Source organism: Xenia sp. Carnegie-2017, unplaced genomic scaffold, assembly GCF_021976095.1.
Source record: "Xenia sp. Carnegie-2017 unplaced genomic scaffold, XeniaSp_v1 HiC_scaffold_13, whole genome shotgun sequence".
NCBI classification, from domain to species: Eukaryota; Metazoa; Cnidaria; class Anthozoa; order Malacalcyonacea; family Xeniidae; genus Xenia; species Xenia sp. Carnegie-2017.
Window position 1 is genome coordinate 10,160,742 of NW_025813436.1, and position 15,926 is coordinate 10,176,667.

Sequence of the window (15,926 nt, forward strand, 5' to 3'; positions counted from 1 at the left end):
AAAATTAAGCAGCTTTAAATTATTTTGCTCGCTGCTGCTCGCTGTGACTACCCCTAGATCCGCTACCGTTATGGATCAGATCTCCTCGATTTAATTCTTAACTTGACATGACATTGATCCGGAATCTGATGAGTTTCGATTTAGTGAAGATTTGTCAGTAGTTAAATTGCCGCTAGCGAGCAATCTTTATGTATTTTTCTCGTAGGTAACGGATTATCTCTTCAACGAAGAAATCTTGATGGATGAAAATTCGCTGTACAAAACTTCTCTCACTTGGGAGCCAAAGAAGCGTCCGTCTGTCAAATTAAAAAATCGAGATCATCATGAGTGATCCTCTTTTTGCTTTTAAATTGTTAGTAATATGGAAAATTTTTATTTAGGTTGGATTTAGCTGAACTTGGGGCATATTATCTTTAGTACTCTGAATAAAAACAGCACTTTAATCTTCGAATAAAAAAACAAAAGAATTACTCCAGACGCGTACAACATACAGATCAGTGTCTTGGCTTTGTTACTTAGCAACACAGTTACCTAGCAACAAAGTATTAAATTTTTTATCGTTGACAGAGCTTGCTCTGTTTTTTCAAATTTTCGTCGTTTTCTGTTTGAGTTTTCTTCAAAATGTCTATGTCCACCTCATATCGATACGAAGTTGAAAACCCGACCTCTGTAATGCTAAAGAAATCCTTACGAAGACAGAAACAACGTATAAGGGTAAGTTGGAAAATGAGTTTGAAGTTGAACAGTGAACACCACGTGAAATGAAATGTCGAAAATAGTTATTTATTTTTGCTTGCAGATTTTTTGTGATAAACCACACAAGTTTTTACTCAATTCAACTGTTCTACTTTCGTCTCTAGCTATGATATTGTGAACAGTTAATCTAATTTTAAATATTTTCCACTTCGGACTTTAGTCAAAACTTTGGTGTACTGTATGAAAACTATGACTGCCAGGATTCATTATATATTGTTGGGGCGTCTTGCATAGCCAATTTGCGAATTTGGCTGTGCTAGGCAAATTTTTGAGTGCAATTTTGTGAAAACTAGGCTTTTGTACATGCAAATTTCGAATCTGGGTGTGCAGTTAACAAACTTTTCAGTTTGAACCGTCCCTATTGGTATATCCAAACCACAGAGTCACAGACCTCATGAACGGGAAAGAATCTCCAATCCTCACTTCAACTCTGCCTCTAACCTTTTCTCCCAACCTCTTATTTTAACATTGCTCTAAATAGATTCAATCATGAAAAAAACCTCAGTACTTTTTTTGTATAAAAAATCACAAAATTTATTCGCATTTGGAATAATCAAAATTCGTTGAGCGTTGAATGTTTTGTTTGAAAATATGTCGTCTTTCACAAAGTTATGATGTTTTTTTGATCTTGTTTGAATAACTGTGTCACAATTAAGCTCTATGGTGGACAATACATACATTGCTTTGACATCCCCCCCCACCCCCACCCCCCTTGTTGTATTTTTGTAAGTAAATATTGTATAAAGAACAAATCTAGTTAAAAGAATCACATATAAAAATTTCAAAACGAGTTCAATAACTCATCAAATTTACATTTAATTTATCTGTAGAATTATGAAATTATGAACGAGAAGACAAATGCTGTGAGAAGGTAAATATGTCAAATTTTCTTTTAAATCTCTACGATATTTTCTGTTCAGTGATATTCACATGGTTTTTTTTTATGATTTATCTCTAGCGATATAAAGACAATACTTCTTGCAGACTGGGTTGAAAAACTAGATGAAGTAAGTAAAAGAAATAATTTATGAAGCATTGTCATTCATTTGTTTATAATTTTTTTTGCTTTTGCAGTTAACAAACTCAGAAATATTTACACAGCATGGCCAATTTTATGAGCTGCTGTATCATAAATACTCTACAACTGACAGTGATTTCATTAATGCCCTTAGCTGTTAATGCAACATCATTTCTATTCACCAAAATGACAATAACAGAATAATTTACCTACAAGTAATGTTTGCGAAATTTATAGTTGACATATATTAGCATATATTTTGTTTAAAGTTAATAATTGATGATACTAATTATTCAAAATATCATTATTTTATTCAACATGTAATTGCAACTACAAAATTCATAACAAAAATCACAACAGCTATATCAATGCACAAATAAACAGAACATTTTTGTTTATAATAATTATCCTCAAATCTTCACTCATATTTTATGCTTAGACATGTTTCAAAAAGAAAGCAAAACGCCATGCAGAAGAAGTTAAGCAAGAGTTACATCATGGAAATGAAGAACTCATATTGGTAAGATATGATTATTTTGTATGGACTACAGGGATTCACGTAGGATTAAAGCATGGATTCAACATTAATTTGTGTGGACTATAGGGATTGACATAGGATCAAGGCATGGATTCAACATTAATTTGTGTGGACTACAGGGATTGACTTAGGATTAAAGCATGAATTCAATAATTTGTGGACTACAGGATTGACATAGGATCACAAGCACATGGATTCAACATTGGACTCAGGTGGAATTCTACAGGATTGACATAGGATTAAAGCATGAATTCAACATTAATTTGTGTGGACTACAGGGATTGACATAGGATCAAGGCATGGATTCAACATTAATTTGTGTGGACTACAGGGATTGACACACACATAGATTGACACCAAACATTAATTGTGTGGACTACAGGATTGACATAGGATCAAGGCATGGATTCAACACACTTGTGTGGACTTGGATTGACATAGGATTAAGGCATGAATTCAACATTAATTTGTGTAGACTATAGGGATCGACATAGGATTAAAGCATGAATTCAACATTAATTTGTGTGGACTACAGGGATTGACATAGGATTAAGGCATGAATTCAACATTAATTTGTGTGGACTACAGGGATTGACATAGGATTAAAGCATGGATTTGGCATTGTTCTGTGCATTCTGTGCATATTATCATGGCATTCATTTATTTATAGTTTCTTTGTATGTTGGCTTCGTAAATCAAACTCTTTCTTTTTGTCAAACATGAATATTAACTGTTAGCTGTAATTTTGTTTAAACCTGACAGTTTTTGCTGAAACAACTGTCTAGGTTATCTACATATAAGAAACGTAAAGTTTTCTATTTACTGTTAAGATGTAGTGTAGCCATCTCGCAAAAATGTTTTCATTTCAATTTCTGAAGATTTAATAAACTGTCCGGATGTTTATGCCACTGTTTGCCAAATCTTTCTATTAACTGTTTTGTCTGTCGTCATTTCTTTTTTTAAAATGATATTTTTGTATACGAAGGTTCGTCGAGCACAGCTGCAAAATCTCTTAATGAAAGAAGAAAAAAGTTATCGTGATGAGTTGGAAAAATTGGACAAGACTTTTTACTTACAAAGAATTTGAAGATTATGACAATGAAGGTATTTTTTTATGGATATTACTTATATGTCCTTCGATGGTAGCGCTAGAAACGAAACTTCAAACTTCGTAAAACAGTATTCATATTTTTAAGAGCCTTTTTTAACTAATTTTGTCTGAAAAAAAAACATTTCAACATTCTACTTAAGAGTTAACCATGTTTTGTACAACTTAAACCCTTCCTCGGCAAAATAGTATTTCTACCGTCAAATTCGAAAACAAAAGCTTTCTTCTTTTCCTCTCGCGTTTTTCACCGGATTCAACCACTTATGCGTGTGCTTGTGAACGACTGTTCGTGAAAGAAAGAAGTTGTTTAAATACTCTGTATATATATATATATATATATTTTATAAATTCAGGCTTGTCGTGATAATCTGTAGTTTTCGTGATTTTTTTCAACATCACTACATACATATATTTATGCTCTGCTCTCGGGCATCGAGCACTGTTTTATACGGAGAATCATAACATATAAACTTCCTATTTTATATATTCTGTAGTTTGGTGATTTAATCATGTCTAAAAGCTTTGGGAAAGATTTGAGGTTTTGAAGTATAAGGTGTCTGTAATAAACACAAGAAAACGAACTTCTTCTTATCATCGTAAATTTTTTTTTATCAATTTTCTCACGCAACAAGCGAATAAACATAGATATGTAACGTACGCCGTGGTTTTTTAATGTCCATCATGAGTGTATTGGAGGAGCTCAGCTTCCCTGATTAAAATCTTATACATTATATAGCTATTGGTAACAGTAGTGTGATCAGAAAGCGAGCAGTAATGGTAATATATATATAAGATACCCTCCATGTTGTTATTATGTAGCTTAGAAGAAAAATCGTTAATAGGTCGATAAGACTGGTGCAAACTTGTACTCGCAATAGTTTTTTTGTTCCACGTTTAGCTACGTGTTCTTTCTTTGAAAGAAAAACGAACAGATTTTACCTTTTACTAAGCTATTTATAAAAACACGACAAAGAATAAAGCTCGAAATTTCATTTCTATGATATGTTTTCAACAAATCTAAGGCCTAGCTAGATCAAACTTTGTCTTTTATATTAGTCTAACGTGATATATATAACTAAAAATAATTTTTCAACTTCTTTCCATCCATGACAAGAGCGATATTTGACTCGAGTCTTTTTAAAGTATAATAATGAGTTAAGTTATTGCTGTTTAACTGCGTGTGTTTTGGTTTTTGGGTGATTTCGAGAGCTGTTTTATCATTAAGCTGCAAGCATTTCATTTGTCAACCAACATTGCTGCTGAGGAATATTCTCGAAGAAAATGACAGATGTTCTTCAATAAAACGCAGCTGTTTTTATATGTAATATTCGTTGTGTTATTGTACGTGGGCTGAATAAATATTTTTATTCATCGACCTTAGGAGATATTTTATAATGATGAATTTCTTCATAGTAAATATACCGTTTATAACTATATGATTCATAAAGGATACTGAAATGTCTTTCTGTTTTTTCTATTGCATAGTTTTCTCTGAATTATTGAGTTATTGAAATATTTATACTGCAAATGTACCGTCACTTAGTAAGAATATATTTTGTTATTAGCGTTGGCGTCTTTAGCTATACATAACTGCTACATCTTTAAAATATTTTAAACATTTATTTGCTCCGGTTTTTTAAGTATGGCAATGTTTTTTAATCATTTTGTTCTCAAATATAAACTAATACGCGATATTTTGTATACGAGTTTGAAGTTTTGTGATTGGTCAGTTGACGAGTGAGCAAAGCCTTTAAACATTTTGATTGTTTAGTTGACGAGTGAGCAAAGCCTTTAAACATTTTGATTGGTTAGTTGACGAGTGAGCAAAGCCTTTAAACATTTTGATTGGTTAGATGATTAATATGTTATGTCTTTTGTGTTTTTTCATTGTTTAACTTCCAAATAAATAATGTTCTTCGTGTTTTTTAAATGATTGGTTGAGATATAATTCGCTAACCGGACGCGCAACTTAAACTTTTTTTTATAAATTCCTCCCCGATGTCGATTAGTGGAGACTTTTTAAGGTTATGCGAACTATTATAGAATTCTATCTTCAACGATTATCATTGATTATTACCAGTAATCTTGTTAACCTCTGTGAAAAAATTATTTTTCGAACGTTCAATACAAGTAGGTAGCACATACTTATTTTCACAAATAATTTAAGGTATAATACATATTTTTTTCATTAAGTATAATGTGGTGATTCTGATAGATTTATTATGACATGCGAGTACAATAAAGAAATGTAAAAGTGTCCATTTTTACATTCTTGCAAGAGGAAATTACAACGTTAGAAAGTTATTACGTTTGATTGAGTTCACTTTCATTGGAAGAAGTTAATTCTAAATACGACCAGTCGACATTGGGATATTTCTTCTTTAAGTAAGGCAAACCTTTGTCAATCTCAGATTGTGGGAGAAATTTAAAACTTGATGAGATATCATTTCGTTTTTGTCGAATCTCGTTCTTCAGTTCTTCTTTTTCATTGAAAGAATTTAATTCTAAATACGACCAGTCGACGTTGGGATATTTCTTCTATAAGGCAAACCTTTGTCGATCTCAGATTGTGGGAGAAATTTAAAACTTGATTTCGTAATCTCTTTTTTCTGAAATCCAATTTCGTGTGACGCATCTTTGAGATTCTCTGGAAACGTCTTCTGTTGCGCGAGTCTTTCTAACGACCTTCCTTTCGCTGTTTGAAAATAAACGACAATCATAAACATCACTGACAATGCAATTTTCCTGTCGAATGTTACTGCCATCGTACGAAATTCCTCTTGTTTAAAAGTCTCTCGATTAATGCTAACGTGCAAGCTTTCTTGTTGTTCGTTTCTCTAGAGCAATCTCGAAATGCTCGCTATTTATACACAAGCTTATCACTGATCAATCATTGGGGGGGAAATAACTCCACGAAATGAATGTAGATAAAAAAAACGTGCTGACATATGTGGACATTTTAGTTAGCTATATGTTAATACCGAGTGCTCGAGCTGTTGCAGCGTTGCTTAGCAGTCTGTCTCAAATGCAAACTTCGGTATTAGCTTATTATGTGCGTAGCTAGAGAATTCTGAAAGTAGTCAGTTTTTTGCTATAAATTGTTGCTATAATTTCACTGGCTTTATACTCGTGATAGACGTTGATTTCAGTAAATTTCGTCCTTACGTTACAGTGTAATGTTCACCATATTTGAAAAGTGAATGCTCTTGTTGAAAAGTCCTACATGTTCATGTCGAGCATTGTTCAAAATTTATTGATAACAGAATGACCGGATCCAGTGACAATATTTTTCGACTTTTCGTCTTCATTAATTTAGCACCCCCATTTGGTTTTTTATATGTGTAGTGTTATGTTCCCATACACATAAAGTAAATAACGCGTCTCCTTCGTACATTCATACAATTATAAAAATGTTTATTTCAACTTGGATGCTTAGAAATTGTACAAGAAATGTCGAAGGAGCGTTTTTGGTTGTAATTTTTTTTTCATTCTTAGTTTTCTAAGTGTTTCTTGATTTGAAGCCAATTTTATGTCCGTCCATTCATTGGTGTCGTTATAACACCCAAAAATAACCTTTCAACTTAAGAGAGCTTCAACTTGCTAGCAGTTTCAAAATACACTCCAAATGCTTAAATGGCTGTGAAAATGACATTTTTGTTCACGATTTATCAAACATAAATCGATAAATCATAATTTTATGTCTTTTCTCTTCACGCAATGCGAGAAAATCATCTTGGATACGTAGGTAGCAACAAAATATTTTTGTTAATTACTGTACGTGCAAGTGGGATCTGTTTGAACTTCCCGTGTTCATAATTGAAACGGCTTACGTTGTTTGTCTACAAGGCATATGTAAGGAAGTTGTCTTCGGTTATCGACGATGACAACAGACTGCAACATGAGATTAAACAACCAGATAACAACACGTAAATTCTATTTTTTGCAAATTCCAAAATACCCTTTTATATATATTGCTATTTATAACTGTGCCGAACGTTTATCTTAACTCGCTGTCAAATACATAGGTCGTGAAAACGTTTTAAAGTCTCTCTACAACCGCAACTAAAAATGTTTGTCATAGTGTGCTGATTGTACCAATTATCGCTACCTACGCTTTGTAATTCACGGCAAGATTTTAATCACGTTTCGGAATGAATTTGTTTTACATGTATGTTAATTTGTGTTTAAGCTGTTCCATTAAAATTATGGACAGAAAACACAACTAGTTGTTTAGAATGGCGTTTGTAATTGTTGTTAATAAGTCATTCATTACTACAAATCATATCGTATGAAGTGGTCATTGGATAGTGACTTTTTCAATATTAGAAATTGTCGTATTTTCGCAAATGAATTTTTTATCTTTGATCGACCAATTTTAATCATAGCTTTTTGCCGTGCAGGCAAGATGTAGTTTTTCTTTGGATAGCTTGTATTCAGGCCTTGTGTAAAAGACATGTAAATGTCTGCGTGTTTTTTTAATTATGTTGCCATTGGTTTATCTTACAACGTGTTCTGTCTTCACAACTAATATTTGTTTGAACTTTCATGAAGACCTGTCTAAGAGGTTTCTTTCTTGTACGTTAAATTTTTGCTCTACTTCTCCTTGATTTTACTGCAGATGAAAGCTGAGTGATACGGGATTTTAAGTGAATTCTTTTCATGCATAGAGTGAATGGTTAAAAAACAGTGCGGAGAAAGAAAGTGGGGAGGAGGAAAGTGGGGAGAAAGAAAGTGGGGAGGAAGAAAGTGGGGAGAAAGGAAGTGGGGAGGAAGAAAATGGAGAGAAAGAAAGTGGGGAGGAGGAAAGTGGGGAGGAAGAAAGTGGGAGGAGGAAAGTGGGGAGGAAGGGAAGAAAGAAAGTGAGGAGGAGGAAAGTGGGAAGGAAGAAAGTTGGGAGGGAGAATGTGGGAGGAGGAAAATGTGGGAGGAAAAAAGTGGGAAGAAAAAAGTGGGAAGTTTAAATACATAAACAAAATTAGTACATACCTATGACATGATATATGTAGTTTTTTATTATTGATCATTTGGATTTCTTCCAAAAACATTTACTACCATTTTTTGTTGTTGTATATCGTTGGAATAATTATGTTGTTCAACATTAACAAAGACGTTCGTTTATTTATGATACATATTTAATTTTGTTTTGCTCATATTTTCATCTTCTCTAAACACTGCGTGTTCACCGGTCTCTGTATCTCTGTCATCGTTTTAAAATATGTCAAAGTGTAAAATAATCCTGTTTTTATTGTTACGCGTATAGCAATCGAATTCATGTTTTCGTTTTTGTCGATATCAGTTATGACGACATTATGACGATAAAAGTAGATTAAAAGTTTAAATTTTGCTATCGTGTAGCGCAATCAAGCAAATTTTTTGTGTATGTGCTAATAAGAAATTCTGAACCTTCGAAAATATTGGCAAAAATAATATAAAAATTAATAATCCTATTTACTCATATCTCGTTAAAATATCTTGAATTTTTCACAAGAAACTCAACACGTTTACCATCGTCCTCTTTTTCCAATGTTCGATCCCCTTTTCTATCCATCCTCAACCCATCTTCATCAGTTTGGTTCATCTTGATCCCAACAAATTCTTTGCTATACACGGCTATCCCACGTTGACTGTATCCAAATTTCTGTGATGTTGTTTTCGGCGGGTCGTTTTCTCGACCAACAAACATGTTATTATCCTCTCTACCAGTTGGAATACGAAATTTTCTCAGTAAAGAATCATCCGTGTTTATTGTAAGATACTGAGTTCTCAATATTCGATCTTTATGCTTATCTTGCGGTTTTTTCTTTCTTATTGTTTCGCGACTTTCGTCGGATACGCCAACTTGCTCATGCAAATTGGAACTATCTTTGAGATATCGAGATTGGATTTGTGAAAACGTTAGACTGTTACCTTGAAACTCTTCTTTCTTTCTTGGTGATGTTTTAAAACCAGTGGATGCCGTTTCTTTCTTTAGACTTTCTTTATCCATGTCAATACCTTCTTTATCCATGTCAATACCTTCTTTATCCATGTCAATACCTTCTTTATCCATGTCAATACCTTCTTTATCCATGTCAATACCTTTTTCACAACTTGCATCGTTTTCTTTACCTGTTTTGTTTGACGTAAGTACTTGAGTTTCACTCATGGCGATAATTTTGCTGCAATATTTCGTTTCCCTTTCTCCAAATGGTATTATGATTTTTGTCGATGGTGATTTTCTTTCTTTGTCAAGTTTGTCTTTTCTCCGCGGTATACTCGCGTGGCTATCGACATCTTTATTGTTCAAGTCCTCGTCCGTCTCCAATATTTCTTTTTTGCAAGCTTGTTTAGGTGATTTATTAAACGGCAGTTGTGGAAATATTGTTGGCACTGTAATAGAATCGTTCAAACTTTTTTCTTCCAAAGTGTCGTGGCTGGTTTTTGTTGATAGTACCGCTGAAATTTCTTTGTTTTGTTCGGTCCCCTCTTGTTTTTTTGGCTTCGTTAAAACTTTAGGATGAATCATAACACTTTGACATTGTATCATTAATTCGTTTGTTTTATAGCGGTCAGCCAAATATTGTGTGTTTTCATTTCTTTTATGCATTATTCGTACTTTTCCTCCTCTCAACTGACTCTTTGAATTCTCCTCCAATACAGGTGCAGTTCTTTGAAAATGAAAGCTACCAACTGTCCCCCATTTATCATGACGTAATTCAACCAAAGATAGACTCGTTCTTGGATTCTCTCCCTTTGGGATATTCATCAATATACCCATATCTTTCTGTGACTCTTCAGTGTCGATGTCAAAGATATCTTTTTGCATTTCTTCATTGTTCTCTTCGACTTCCGCCATCTTTTTTGGATGTCGTTCGTAATTCTCTTTGTTGAGGGGACGTTTAAGAAAGTCAGATTCAAGTTTTGATTTTTTCATTTTCATCTTACTCTCACGCAGCTCTATTGGCGAACATTTCAGAGCCAGATTATACGTCTTTGTTACGTGGTATTTCTGAAACATAATGGCGAATTATTGAACTAAGTTTCTTTGGCTTTGTATGGAATATTTTTTCTACCTTATGATTTTCTAGTTTTCTTTGTTGATGGGATTGAGGCACAATGCACAACAAATTACCAATGTTCGTCCTTCTAATTCTCTTGCAACTGAAAATAAGTATAATTTGGAGCATCGCGAATAGCCAGTTAACTGAAGACTTTAAAATTAGCTTAAGATTTTTAAAGTTTGCTTAAGTCTTTGACAGTATGCTGAAGACTTTTTACTTAGTTAAAAGCTTTGATAGTTAACTAAAGACTTTTCTAGTTTGCTTAAGTCTGTAAAAGGTAGCCATAGACATTTTAGTTCGATGAAAAGTTTAACAGTTAGCTGAAGACTTTTTAGTTATCTAAAAACTGTTGCAGTTGGCTAAAGACTTTTACTCAACTTCCGCTAACCAGCCATATGTTAAATAAAATGAAATGTGGATATCTTAGATTATTTATTCTGTAAATATAAAATATTTCATCATCACTTTTCGTGCGTACATAGTACCATGTATCTATCTTTTATGTAGATCCTGTATATTCTACATGACCTGAAATCATATATAGAAACACAAGGTTTATTTTGCTGTTACCTATCGCTGAACCAAACACTTTTACTTTGTTTAATGTTTGGTAGCCACGTTGCCAGGTAGTCATCTCTACCATGATATGGAAACATCTTTGTATATTCTCTATCGTTTTCCATATCACGGTGGACACCATCATTTGCAAAAGACATCTGTTTATCTTCCCTGTTAAATCATCGAGACAGCATCAATTTTTCATAGGCGTCTCTCCCGCACTAAAGAACGCGTGTTGTCTGTTTATAGTCTAGACTAACAAACAGCATTTAGGTAGATAAGGTAGGGAATAGACATTCTTTCAAATTGTACTACTCTTTACAGTAAGGAGAATCGATAATGTACACACATAAATGAGAAACTGTTCATTGCGAAAACATCTTTACATATCCATTCAGTTATTTGATATATGTCTAGTTATAGATTCCACCAATTTCTAAAACGTTTCCATCCATTTAAAGAAAGACTTTAATCTTCCCGCAGAGTAAATCTTACCTTTTTCCAAACGTTTCTATAAAGATGAACTCCATGAAATACAAAGATGCTTAACTTGGATTGAAATTTTACCTTGACTACGAATATCGTACACGTAATACTGTGTATCATCACATCTCATGTTTCAGCCCGACAGACGGTTATTTAAATAGTCCATCATTTCAATGAAACTTGTAATACTGATCAAACAAATTGCTCTCTTTTAGGTTTCAGAAAAACATCGTTATGTTTGTAAATGGCTCAATAAAGAAAGCTTTAATACCCTTCTCTTGACGTTTGATGTCTATTTATGCTCTGACGTCTGTTTAGAACGAACGAGAACCTTAGTAATTTGATATGGTCATATCGTGCTTGTTTGTATAATTAATACAGTATGTTTGAAAATTGGTAATCCAGGCATTAATGTTGTTCTGATGAAGGCTCGAAGCAGCGAGTCGAAAGCTCGTTAAACATCATTTCTTAATCCGGAGAAACGTTTATTTTACAAAATTACTACAGTATGTCAATGAATGAATAGTGTGTATATAGTTGGAAATGAGACAGAATGTTTCATATGCTGTAAGGCACGATTCAAATTTTAACTTTTTCATGTGCCGAATGTATTAAAGAAAGAAATACGATATTGGTTTTAACTCTTTTTTTATCTGAAGCATTTGTAAAAAGTTAAAAGTTAGAACTTTAAAACAACTTCATATAATAGGATGGAAGGAACTTTCATACTAAAACAACGTTGAAATTTTAATCAAATAAGGACTTAGAATAAGGATTATAATATTTATTTACCATCTTAATAAGCATCTACACATCTAACCATGCATAACGATACTCATTAACAATATTCGTGGAAAAGTTCGACAATAGTGATGAACTTGACAACCTTCGGTGATCACTCCTCTTCCGAGCAACATGTTTTATAACATCACTTTATGCATTCTTCTTTTTGGAATGGGGAATGAGGTCTGGATCGTAGTCTTTCACACGGATGATTTGAATTAACTTTTTTACATGGGGAAATTTATGTAAAGAAAACAGTTACTTTTCTTTATACGAACACTTCAAGAATTATACGCATGTCGAAGTGGAAGACTTTTTCACAAACGTATTGCAACTAATAGAATAATTAGCTTCTGATTTCTGTATTCTGTATTCAACACAACCTAACGTTCATAGATGGTCGTTGTAGTTTAAATTGAAACATTTATACAGGAGTTTTATGCAATTTGTACTAATTTCTCAACTAATTCTATTTTAAAATAAATGGTTTGAACCCGGGAGTTCGTTACATGTTTGTAGATGTAGATCGTCTAGGTTGGTATAGTCCTGAGAAGGACTGTTTTTGTTGTTGTTGACTGACGTTTCGACAACCTTAGCGGTAGTCATCTTCAGAGTCAAAAAAATTAAGATGGCAATTTTTTGACAGTTGTCATCTTGCCACTCATCAGGAAGAAACGCCATATTGATTTTAAATCAGTTGAACATCAAACTTCGTGTAGTGCTAAATATTACAGGAGATTTAACAAAGGCGAACTGAAAGAATTTAACTCCGTCAAGAAGATATAAATGTCAGCCATGAATATCTTGAAAATTGGCGTTTTCATCATATTTTTTGTGGCTTACACTACGCACCAAACATGGTATCTCATGAGGGATTTGCACTATATCAATGAAAACTTCTTCGTCTCTCGGAGTTGCATCATTAACCTGAACATTATAAATTTTTTTTAGCCATTAAAAAATTGTATGTTCTCAACTTGGGATGATTATATTTGAAAGCAGAAACACTTTTTTTTTAATGTTATTTTATTTCAAAGAGAGACGTTATCAAAAGTGCATTACCTAATTTACCTTTCACTTACCTGGGATAACTTTTAATATTTAACATATTGTAGAAATTTAGCCAATCAGAGATCTAAGAGCTCAAAATTTACCCAATAACAATTGTAGAGCCTATCGAAATCAACCAATGAAATCGGCCACCAAATGATCTTAATAAACGTCAATCACTTCTACACAACGGTAGATGCCCTCAAGACTCGAAAGTGAAAGGAAGGTTAGTGAAATTTTGATTTATTGTTTTAAAACGTACTTCAAATGTTGATAAATCTGATGACAAAAGCCTTGTTTGATGTATAGTTACGCATTGTTTTATTTGTAAATCTTTCGTCGGTTGTTTTGTGCAATTCGCCGTTTAACTGCGTGCCTTCGACGGTGTATTTGTTTTGTGAGAAACTTGACAGTATAAAACGGCAAGTTTGTATGTTTCAAAGTCTTTCTTTCTTTTACTTCAGTGTGTTGGTGACTGCTAGTGTTTTGAATACTTCGAAGTGAAACTTTGTTGAATATTTTGCTTTTAGCGTATTTTTGAATCGATATTTTTCAGCGAAAGTTGTGCGACCGACATCTTCCTCGTTTCAACACAAAAATATGTAAAAATTCTAGGTGAAAAGTAATAGTATGGCAAAATAAGCGATAAGGAGGGATATTTATCCCATGGGTTGATTTTTGTTCGTAAAAATGTTCTTTTGACTCTTTGAGCGAAAATTTTGAGATATGTGAAAAATATGAAAATGTTGGTTCATGGTGGACATTGACTTTCGATAAAATTGGCGCGAATTTTGTTCCGCGTGAAAATGAAGAACACTGGGCACGAATTATGCAAAATTGACAAGCTTGACTACGAAAATACCCACAAAATCTTTGAATGGAGTGGGATACTGGGAAAAATTTGAAGAGTTTGACGGCTACAGGTTCTTCAATTCAATAAGTCGAATGATAACATTTCAATGGGCGAGAAAGATTTTCAATGAAATACGATGTACGCTACTTGAGTACAATTTAGAAAAAGTTATTGAAAACTATTTTAAGAACATTTTGCCAATAAATGTGTTTATATTCTATAGGAAAAGAAGCTTATTTTTCTTGAGAATTTACTATGAGCAATCATAAAGAATGCAACAAAAGTCGTATCCTAGTTGAAATTTGAAGCAAAGATAAAACGGATCGCTATGAAAACAACTGGAAGAGAACAAAGGAGGAGTAAGGTAGGAAACTCAAAATTATATGACGCTAAAACTTCCATTGACTGCCTGGTTCTTTTTATACAAAAACGATTTTGAAAATTTTTGTTATAATATTCTTTTATTGTAGTAATCTTTTCTGTTAATATTTTGTTTTAATATTGCAATTTTTATAATATATATCAAATGGGTGAAAACACAGAAGCTCATTTCGTTTGATTTGAATTGATAGGATATTCAAATGAAAGCAACAGAAAGCGTCTTTTATGGATTTACTTGTGCACACATTCAAAATTTTCCCTTTTCTTAAACTTTGCACGAAAAGTTTGTTTAACCTTTTGTTGTGCAATCATTATCTTCGTATTTTGCTGCTGGTAGACGAGTACTAGCTATAAGTTTAGGGTAGAAATGATTAGATAATAAATCAAAACAATTGTTGTGAACGATCTATCTGAAAACGATGTTCAAAGCATTTAAAGAAGTCTATATGACTTCCTCCATTTGAAATGTGTAAGGGATTAAAACAAACATTCCTTCATGAAACAAAACTAAATGTTGTGTGTGCCAACGATTTTGATTAAATTTTTAAGTCAATCCAGTGGTGTGAATGATATTTCAAAAATCAACGCTCAATGACATATAAAGAAGTCTATAAGACTTCCTTCTTTGAAATGTATAGATAAAAAGAAGCCTTCATTTGTAAAAATTTACTCATGAATCAAAAGTAATACTGTGTATTTTGCAAAATGCTGCTGAATTTAAGATATACAAGAATTAGCAAATCTAGTGTTGTGAATGATCTATATAAAAAAAAATCGACGTCCAATGGCGTATAAAGAAGTCTATAAGACTTCCTATGAAATGTATATATAGCAAATCTAGTGTTGTGAATGATCTATATAAAAAAAATCGACGTTCAATGGCGTATAAAGAAGTCTATAAGACTTCCTATGAAATGTATATATATATCAAAAGACATATTCGCTGAAAAGAAATTTACTCATGAATCAAAGTAATTGTGGACATTTTTAAACAAATGCTGTTGAGTTTAGGTAAGGATTATCAGACAATAATTAAGTCAAAACTGCTATTGAACGATCGATATGAAATCGACGTTTAAGAGAAAATGAAGAAGTCTTTACGACTTCATTCTTTTAATTTATAAGATATGAAAAGAAACATTAATTGAAGAAATTTATTTATAAAACAAAAGTAAAATATCATATTAATCATACATCAGCAACTTGAAGTCTTCATTTGTCCACTATTCATTTAATTATTAATTAGAAAAGTAAGTAAAAGTATTGTTGTAAAAGTAAGTACTTTGAACAAAGCGTTCTACAGATTATTTAAAATAGCTACAAGACATCGAGAATAGTTAGAATTAATAGAAGAG

The 15,926-nt window shown here is 32.7% G+C and overlaps 3 protein-coding genes across 14 annotated transcripts in view; 2 read left to right on the forward strand and 1 right to left on the reverse strand.

Annotated features, from left to right (window-relative positions):
• The window catches only part of LOC124459420 (ras-specific guanine nucleotide-releasing factor 2-like), a 17,112-nt gene extending 16,548 nt beyond the window's left edge, over positions 1 to 564 (forward strand). Inside the window, 1 exon segment of the mRNA XM_047008881.1 lies at positions 206 to 564. Coding sequence (XP_046864837.1) covers positions 206 to 331 — 126 coding nt within the window. The 3' untranslated portion in view covers positions 332 to 564.
• LOC124459419 lies at positions 556 to 13,460 on the forward strand. Of its 3 annotated transcripts, none has more exons than XM_047008880.1 (6): positions 556 to 714; positions 1,587 to 1,627; positions 1,715 to 1,763; positions 2,214 to 2,294; positions 3,298 to 3,416; positions 13,403 to 13,460. In XM_047008880.1, exons 1-5 carry the CDS (start codon positions 622 to 624, stop codon positions 3,397 to 3,399), a joined length of 366 nt encoding a protein of 121 aa, XP_046864836.1. In that variant the 5' UTR covers positions 556 to 621; the 3' UTR covers positions 3,400 to 3,416; positions 13,403 to 13,460. The 3 variants fall into 3 exon arrangements, with proteins under 3 accessions (XP_046864836.1, XP_046864833.1, XP_046864835.1); XM_047008877.1 differs by lacking the exon at positions 13,403 to 13,460 and adding an exon at positions 11,720 to 12,787; XM_047008879.1 differs by lacking the exon at positions 13,403 to 13,460 and adding an exon at positions 3,915 to 4,073.
• Positions 8,410 to 11,817, reverse strand: LOC124459395. 10 transcript variants are annotated; one of them, XM_047008863.1, is made up of 5 exons: positions 11,514 to 11,731; positions 11,031 to 11,273; positions 10,473 to 10,560; positions 9,449 to 10,408; positions 8,410 to 9,406 (listed from the first exon to the last, which is right to left on the reverse strand). In XM_047008863.1, the coding sequence occupies exons 2-5, from the start codon at positions 11,174 to 11,176 to the stop codon at positions 8,873 to 8,875; spliced, it is 1,728 nt and encodes a 575-aa protein (XP_046864819.1). In that variant the 5' UTR covers positions 11,177 to 11,273; positions 11,514 to 11,731; the 3' UTR covers positions 8,410 to 8,872. The 10 variants fall into 10 exon arrangements, with proteins under 10 accessions (XP_046864819.1, XP_046864817.1, XP_046864809.1 ...); XM_047008861.1 differs by having other exon boundaries at positions 8,410 to 10,408; positions 11,586 to 11,817; XM_047008853.1 differs by having other exon boundaries at positions 8,410 to 10,408; positions 11,031 to 11,275; positions 11,510 to 11,779.
• Positions 13,461 to 15,926: the final 2,466 nt, after the last annotated feature.